Source organism: Humulus lupulus, chromosome 1 (assembly GCF_963169125.1).
Source record: "Humulus lupulus chromosome 1, drHumLupu1.1, whole genome shotgun sequence".
NCBI classification, from domain to species: Eukaryota; Viridiplantae; Streptophyta; class Magnoliopsida; order Rosales; family Cannabaceae; genus Humulus; species Humulus lupulus.
Window position 1 is genome coordinate 297,959,185 of NC_084793.1, and position 9,243 is coordinate 297,968,427.

General features: G+C 32.0%; 2 protein-coding genes across 2 annotated transcripts; one reads left to right on the forward strand and one right to left on the reverse strand.

The window, feature by feature from the left end:
- The first annotated feature begins 493 nt into the window (after positions 1-493).
- Positions 494-1,861, forward strand: LOC133779664 (uncharacterized). Its single transcript, XM_062219599.1, has 4 exons — positions 494-672; positions 765-1,224; positions 1,303-1,676; positions 1,810-1,861. The coding sequence occupies exons 1-4, from the start codon at positions 494-496 to the stop codon at positions 1,859-1,861; spliced, it is 1,065 nt and encodes a 354-aa protein (XP_062075583.1).
- A 1,447-nt stretch (positions 1,862-3,308) lies between these two features.
- LOC133779673 (uncharacterized) lies at positions 3,309-8,890 on the reverse strand. Its single transcript, XM_062219607.1, has 3 exons — positions 8,471-8,890; positions 5,520-6,026; positions 3,309-5,437 (listed from the first exon to the last, which is right to left on the reverse strand). Exons 1-3 carry the CDS (start codon positions 8,888-8,890, stop codon positions 4,784-4,786), a joined length of 1,581 nt encoding a protein of 526 aa, XP_062075591.1. The 3' UTR covers positions 3,309-4,783.
- Positions 8,891-9,243: the final 353 nt, after the last annotated feature.

Below are 9,243 nucleotides of genomic sequence, written 5' to 3' on the forward strand. Positions count from 1 at the left end.
TGGTCTTTATGCCATAAAAAACAATTTTCAGTTCAAGGTCCACCAATCTTGCAAAAAAGAATATCAGTTGAAGTGTCTTGATTCAGAATGTACGTGGTCATTTCGTGCTGCAAGATATGGAAAAACAGATATATTCCAAGTTAGGAAGTTAAATCGTGCCCACACATGTTCCTTGGACATTATTCTTGGAGATCACCAACAAGCTTCAAGTAGTATGGTTGGGAATGTTGTGAAGAGCAAGTTCACAGATCCAAAAACAAATTATAGACCTAAAGATATAGCTAAAGACATGTTGGACAGATATGGAGTTTCCATGAGTTACCAAAAAGCATGGCGATCTAAGGAAAAAGCAGTTAATTTTGTACATGGTTCAAGTTAAGATTCCTACCGAGACATTCCATGATATCTGCACATTTTGAAGCACAAAAATCCAGGTACTATAACATATTTGGAAATTGATAGTCTAAACAGATTTAAATACCTTTTTATGGCTATGGGACAATCAATTCTAGGTTGGAAACATTGCATTCCAGTAATTGTTGTTGATGGAACATTCCTAAAAGCTGCATTTGGCGGTACACTTCTCACAGCTTCAACACAAGATGCAAATAGACACATCTTCCCATTGGCTTTTGCTATAACAGATTTTGAAAACAATGATTCATGGGAGTGGTTCTTCAAAAAATAAAATAATGTTATGGAGAAAGAGAAGAGTTGTGTATAGTTTCAGATAGACATGAAAGCATAGAGAATGCTATAAAAAGTGTCTTTCCAAATGTAACTCATGGAGTGTGCTCCTACCATCTTTTCTGCAACATAAAGACCAAGTTTAGAACAGATGCAGAAGCAACCAATATCGCATTTCATGCTGTTGCAAAAGCTTATAACATGGAAGATTTTGAAAAATACATGAAGGACTTGGACAGTTTACATGAAGGAATCCGTCCTTTTCTGGCCAATGAGGTTAAATATGAAAAGTGGGCAAGAATCCACTCCAAAAGTCGTAAATATGCAGCTATGACTTCAAACATAGCTGAATCCATTAATGCAGCACTAAAAGAAATGAGAGAGCTTCCAGTAACAACATTACTTGAGTGCCTTAGAAACCTGATTCAAAAATGGAGCTACAACAACAAAAAAGAAGCAGAAGCAACCTTTACAGAATTGCCAAAGAAACAAGAGGAATACTTAAGAAAGAACTTTGTCAAGTCATTAAGAATGACTGTAAGTACAACTATTTTTATTTATAAATACCACTGTATTAATATACTTCCTTGTTCATTATTTATTATTTCATTGTAGGTAGAACTAGCTAGCACACTCATTTACAGTGTACACAGTGGTTTAACAACAAACATTGTAGACATTGCAAAGAAATCATGCACTTGTAACAAGTTTGATTTGGATGAATTACCTTGTGAACATGCCATGGCAATCATTAGAAAGATGAACCTTCAGTATAAAAAATATTGCTCATATTATTTCACAAAACAAGCCATGTTGAACACCTATAATGCATCAATACATCCATTGGGAGATCCAAAAACATGGAGAGTTCCACCTAATGTTGAGGAAATAGAAGTACTACCTCCAAAGGGAAACAAAAAAAGTGGAAGGCTAAGAAAAAAAAGGCTTGTTTCAGCAAGAGAAGGGTCTTATCAGGTTAAATGTGGAAGGTGTGGAGAGCTTGGGCACAACCGAAAAACCTGCACAAACCAGCCTCTATTGAGAACAAAAAAACAAAAAAACACTTAAAGCTTATAGATTGAAATATTTTTTATTTGAATTTTGAAACTTTGTATGTTTCAGTACAGTGATTGGAACATTACTTATCACTATTACTTGTGATAAAGCTTTATGAAATTTTATTGAATATATGGAATATTATAAAAACTTAGTAAACAATTTGCATCAATATATCAGAATTAATGTTCAGGGCGTTATCTGTAAATTTTTGTTACACATTTGTTACAGATATATCTGAAATGAATATTAATGAAACATTTTGTTACATATTTGTTACAGATATGTTACAAGTTTCTAACAGACACTTCCAATATCAAATAAATGGGAAATAAGTTCTTTTATTAACTTATATTACAGTTTTGAAACATAAATATTTGATTTTCATTTGTAAGTTTCCAGTCCATTCAAAAGGATTAACTTCAAAAGTTTGTAATGATTTGATACATATTTGAAACTGAAGTTATCGTGACTATTAATAGACGTTAAGTAATGCTAAGCAATTTTGCATAAACTTAGGTTACAAACTTTTAAGAGACGTTACCTAACACATGAAATATAAAAATAAAGTTGTGAACTCAAGTTACAAACTTGAGACACCTCTGTACAACACTCCTCATAAAAAAGAGCTAATAGCAAAATTCATTGATATGCCACAGTATTCAAAATATTCAAACATGATACTTGCTAAAAAGTTTGCAAAACAACAACACAAAAGTTATCTTGCCATAAGTATGTATCGTCTTTACAAGATAAAAGTCAAATGTTAACTACTTTGATCCTCTCATACTTCCATTGCATTAATATTCAACATCTTCTTGCTCATTCTTCCTCTAAACTCCCCATCAGATAGATAGCCTTCATCTTCCTTTCTTTTAGCAGGGACATATAGCTCAACTGCAATTTTGTTTCTCTGGAAACTAACATTCAGAGGATGAGGGATATTTTCAATAAGTCCATGCATAAGAAATTCAGCATACTTTATGACAAAAATCCCACAATCGCTACAAAAAAAAACTCAAAATCAGTAATACATAAATGCATATAAACAAAATCATGCAACCAAAAAATAACAATAACAAATAAAAACCACTTACTTATTACTCTATTGTGGAACCTCATCATCAAACACAATGTCCAACGGGTGACACATATCAATGCCCTTGAATGCTTGTGCATTTAGATCAATATCTTCCCTTGACTCATAAAAATTATTTAAAGAAAGAAACAAGGGCAACAAAGTAGAATATGCTTCAACAACTTTCAACACTTTCTTCTCCATAACTCTACTCCTCATTGAGTTGTAGACTTTAAAAAATCTCTGCTTCACTTTGAACTCACCAAGAATCCAATGATTACAGCCAACAACAGTCATATTAATAGGGAATAAAACAAAATCTACTAGCGACCAAGGGGTGTTACAAAGCATTTTATAACCACAAATATACTCAAAAATTACACTATTATTCGATATACCAGATCGATCACAGTCACTTGACAGATACACATCGTACAGAGCAGTGATAACTTGATCAAAAGAGTTATCTGTGGTAGTAACTCTAACCTTTATCGACTCACAATACTTGGCTTTTTTTCTAAGGTAATAAAAAGCCACATTAATATGCTGAAAAAACAAGAAGCAAACCATAATAAGAATAATGAAAACATTAAACTAAAACAACTTAATAATATTAAGGGAAAAAAATACCTCATTGTCCAAATCCCTCCTATCTTTAACTAAATCATAAAACCAAATTTTTCTCTCAATCTCAGTTACACAAAACTGAAATGGCTCCTTAATGATACTATTATTATCATCAAATTTCTTATACCTATAACAAATATAAACATTAAAAAGTGCATTATGTTGAAACAGAAACAGAAATACAAAATAAATAAAAAAAAACAATTAAAAAATAGAAGCATACTTATTATTTTTTCTTAGCCCCAGAGAAAACCACTTGTTAAAAGAGTCTTGGTCATTTTGATTAGGCATATCAAAAAGATTGTCTCCAAATGCCTATCGTCCCACAACCTTCCTTTTAGACTTCACAACATTCAAATGTTTCATATCCTCAGAAGAAGATGATCCAAATTGGTTCACAAAAGGAGATTGCAAAACTGTAGTAGGCTTTGGATTTCTTTTGCCAACAACAGTTGTAGATACAACTACTGGATTCATCAAAGAACCAACAATGGGTGTTGCCATAACAACTTCCTAGAAACAAAAATAATATGAAAAACTCAATAATACAACTATTGGAAAATATTGCAAAAAGAAAAAAAAAACAAAATCTACCATGTTTAGTTACCTTTTTCTTTGCCAAATCACCAGCAGCTGCATGAACAACTTTATCAAAAATCTCCACATTCATGTTGTTAAAAATATGAGCCTCTTCTTCTAGATCTTTAACAACATCAACTACATCCTCATGAAGTTTGACAATATTCTATGGAAAAACAAAATTTTAAAAATTAATAAAGAAATACACGAATACATTACCTTGAAAAAATACATATCATGAAACCAAAATAACCTGGTCATTGCTGTCTTCATCAACAAAATATTTCTTAATAATATCATCACATGCAACATCCTAAAAAATTTAACAAATATACAAATTAAAAAACATATATAAAAATAACTAACAAATTACAAACACTATAAAAAAAAAGACAATATGTAAAAAAAAAAGTTCTAGATATAATAAACAAGAATAATTGCCAAAAAAAACATTCCAAAATTCATAAGTTTACAAAAAACATAACAGAGTTTAAACATGCTCAGGAAAAGTCTTGTACAAAACTAACTTAGAAATTTAAAGTTTACAAATTAATAACAAAAGGTTTACAAAACAAGTATTCTAAACTTTCTCTTCCACTTCTCATACTACAATGTAAACAAAATTAGATTCTTATCAAAAAGGGAAAACAAAAATTAATAAAAAGAAAACATTAATTATATATATTAACAGAAATATAAACATCTATAAAATATAAAATAAAAAATAACAAACCAACCAAGCAATAAAATTAATATTTAGATAAGTATACATACCTTTGTTTCTTCAATATCATTCCCAGTAGTCTTCTCATTCTTATTTATTTTATTATTCTTATCATCTACAATTACCATATCTCCAGCAGCATCTTCTTGCATTGCTTGAATGCATTCATCAAAAACTTGGGTAAAACTTTCATTCTCAAAAAACTGATCATTTTCCTTTAAAACACCACCACCACCACTAGAAGTATCAACAACATCAGCTCCCACAAAACCACCATCAACAGGATCAATATCATCATTAATACCACATGATTTTGGCCTCAACTCACCTAATATTTCCATAACTGCCTTGTATTTTAAATCTTGATCATTTTTCAAATTAACCAACATCTCCATCAATGCCCCATGTCTAGATTCACTAGCAAACTTTAACATTGCAATTTCCTTAGACATAATGTTACACTTCTTTTGACATTCATCCACAATAATTTTCAGATCAGAAAAGCCAAATGTCACACAAGGAACATAAGATGATGAAGGAGCCTCACTTGTTGGTTTCTTTGGAGGAGCAACAAAATCATCATCCTCAAAATCAGCAACATTCAAATCCTTGTTGCACTGGAAAAAAACTTCAAGCTTGAAGGCATTGTTCTCTTCATCAGTGGGCAAAACTTTAACAATTTTGGTCTGCAAATAACAAATCAGAAAAATAAGTTTACAATATTAAAAAAATCAAATAAATTCATAAATAAAGAAGAAAAAAAATTACCTTATGTAATGAAAACACATTCCTCTCAAGCTCCTTATGAGATGGGATTGCAACAGATGACCAATTTATAATCCTAGGCAGACCACAACTAACCTTTTCATAATAAGTTCCCTCTAAACTAGGAATTGATTTGTAAATGAAAACTTGGAAAACAAATGGCAATCCATTCAACTTATAGGTTGGGTAAGCACCTTGTCTAGTAATAACAACTTCATTTTCCCTTAAAGCATCTCTCAAAGATGAGAGAGTCACATTAAAAATATCATTTCCCCATGGAAAATGATTAAAACCACCACTATCACAAAGATACAAGTCAGTTTTTTCAATGTTCTTCTCTTTTTGCCAAGCATACAAAAAGTTAGTGATGAGGTAAAGTACATCCATCCTAACAGCCTCGTCATCATTATCAAAATTGGCAGCCTTAAACCTTTCTTCAACAATAATTCTTGAAATGCCCCTTGTATGGTCACCAAAAAATTTAGAATACAATCCAATAGGATTACTATTCTTAATTCCACATTGTCACCAAACACATTTAACCCAGACAATAACCCAAATTCACCCAATGAAAACCTAATCAGCTTTCCACAAACTTTAAACCACATTTCATTTAAGTTTGGCTGGTTAACTTCTCTCAACAAAACATGGTGAACCAATTTAACTTGATTAGCATAGGATTTAAGGTTTAGAAAATGACCAAAGCAAGTCTTACTAAACAAAACCTTTTGAGACTCAGTCAATTTTTCAGAGATTACATTTATCTTCTCAAAACCACAGTGAAAATTGACTCTTGCTCTATAATGATCCTCATGTTTGATAAAACATTCCTAAGCTGCATAGAATAATAAACAACCAATATTAACGAACTTGTAACATAAATTTACAAAATAATAAAATATATCATCAAACTTGAAAAATATAATCCACATTGTTGTGAATGATACCTGAGTCAAGAATAGAATTTTAAAACAAGACAAAGCAATGATTAGATGACAAGTAAAACACAAATTGATGAATTGAAATTAAAACAGATAGAATCAAAACTTGAAAAAATAGAACACCAAAAATTACGAGGTTCGAACAGAATGATGAATCACATCACCTACCTACTCCTCGGCCAGAACAACCCCAATGACTTAGAATCTTTACTGAGCTAATCAGAAGAGAATTACAAGAATTTGGACAAGAGTACTCAGACTCAAACACAGAGAAGCTTTGCCTCTAGTTACAGTTGATCTCACTTGTGGCAATGGTGATCAGACACACACCATGCCAGTACAACCCTCCTTCTCACTCTTTCTTTTGCTTACAATTCACTCAAAAATATTCTCTCTCTAAACTGGTACCTCGATTACATAATGAGCTAGATATATATCTATAGCTATTATATATACATAACTCAGATCAGAGCATTAACAAAATTGAAAACATATTTCAAGAATATAAAACCTATTATCTATAAATACACAAACTACCAAATTAGAACCTGTAACATATTTTTACAGAAAACAAAAACATATTTACAACATCGGTAACAACATTAACAACCCTGTCACACTTCGTTACAAAAACTACCAAATTAGGACTTGTAACATATTGTTGACGCCGTTTTTCGTCAACAGTGAAAGAAGAGCACGTAAACAATAACTAGTAATGGGCAATAAAAATATGATAATACAAAACACGATTTTTTACGTGGTTCAGCAGTTAAATCTGCCTAGTTCACGAGTCTTTTTTATTAAGTTCAAGATGATCTCTGAAAATTCTTCAAGGATGAATTCTTCAGAGTTTTCTCTCCAGATTCAGAAATTCGGTCCTTTACAATGGTGCATGACCTCTCTATTTATAGAGAAGATTGCAGAATACTATCCCACATATTTTGGGTAGTTACTCTTTTTGTGCAAATAAATCAAATGGCTTTAAATGCCTGTAATTCGATATAAAAGGAAACATCCCCTGAAGACCAGGGGGCGTATAACTAATCAAATAATATCCCATGGTTTTAGGGGATTTACAGTAATAAATGTAGACCACGTCTCTTATGGACAACACTTGTAGATGTTCAAGATTATTATCATATATCTCCAAGGCCTTATTCTCCCAGGTTGCTCATCAACGTTCGAGCTAATGACATCTCCCGAGGTCACATGGCTTTCGAGATCGTTCGCGCGTCAGGCTCGGAACCCTTGATCCGAGGTCATCCCTGAGGGTAGATTCATCTCGGGAGCTCCCCTTCGAGATCTTGTGGGTTTCGAGGTTACCATATTCGAAGTCGTCTCAGCTTTGCAGGCTCGATGTCTAGTCTTGAAACATACTTCAGACTTTACGAATTCATTCGCTGCGAATCCAGCTTTCTAGGTCACATTTATCATGGCTCGAAATCTGGGTATAACACATATGTTTACATAAAAATAAAAACATGGTTACAACATCAGTAATACCATTAACAGTGTTGTAACATATCGTTACAAAAACCTAACAAAAGTTAACAAAATTAAAAACATAACTCAGATCAGAGCATTAACAAAATTGAAAACATATTTCAAGAATATAAAACCTATTATCTATAAATACACAAACTACCAAATTAGGACCTGTAACATATGTTTACAGAAAACAAAAACATATTTACAACATCGGTAACAACATTAACAACCCTGTAACACTTCGTTACAAAAACTTAACAAATGTTAACAGCATCAAAACAAACAGACCCATTATATAGCAACTAGAGAAATTAAAATAAGAAAAAAAATTGAAACAGTTTTAAACAAATCAACAAAACAAGTAGATAACTCTGAAACACAATGTTGCTATATTAGATAAAACAATAACAAGCAAATTTGGGAAAATAATTAAAAAAAATTATAACATATAATTACATACCCATAAAAAATAGATTCAAAACAGATAAAAGATCAAAAGAATTTAAACGAAACAACAAAAAATACCTTCGGTTTATCCAGTAAACTAACATTCTTCTTTGCAAATTTTTTGTTAGCCTTGCACTTTACTCGACTAGAACCTCCAATGGATAGTTTCTTTGCTTTCTTGGCACTGACTTTGCTCTTTAACAATGGAACATGTTTTCGCTTCAACTGTTTCCCGATTAACTCAGCACTCACATGCATGTTGGCCTCCTTCAACTCATTTGAACCACCAACATCATCCTCGATCACATTAGGAAGGGAAGAATCTGAGGAGTACTTCAAAACAGCTTTCCCTTTAGACAAAGGAGAAAGATTACTCTTCAAAACTTTCCCCTTCGTTTCGGTAGACTCTTGATCCTCGGATTCCTTCGAGGCACCTGGGCCAGAAAACACAGCACCCGTCCGAGCAGGAGATGCAGACCCCGCACGAGTGACAGCCATTGTTTCAATAATCAATGGCAAACGATTTTGAAAAAAAAAATGAAGAAACTCACTTAGGTTTTCGGATGAAGAAAATGAAAAATGAGAAACAAGGGAGAATGAAACAGATGAAAGAGAAAGAGAAGACAAGAAAATTTCGGGGGTTTGAATTTTGAAAAAAAAAAACTTTATAAAAAACCGTAAAATTGGTATAAAAAACCGTATAAAAGTAGGAAACTGTATATTTCAATTTTTTTTTCTTTATACGGTGTATTCCGTAATTAGGGCAATAAATTAACTATCCTGACAATAAAAATGTAAATTATCTGTGGGCCCATCTAATAAAATATTTATTCTGGATTTTTACACAATTC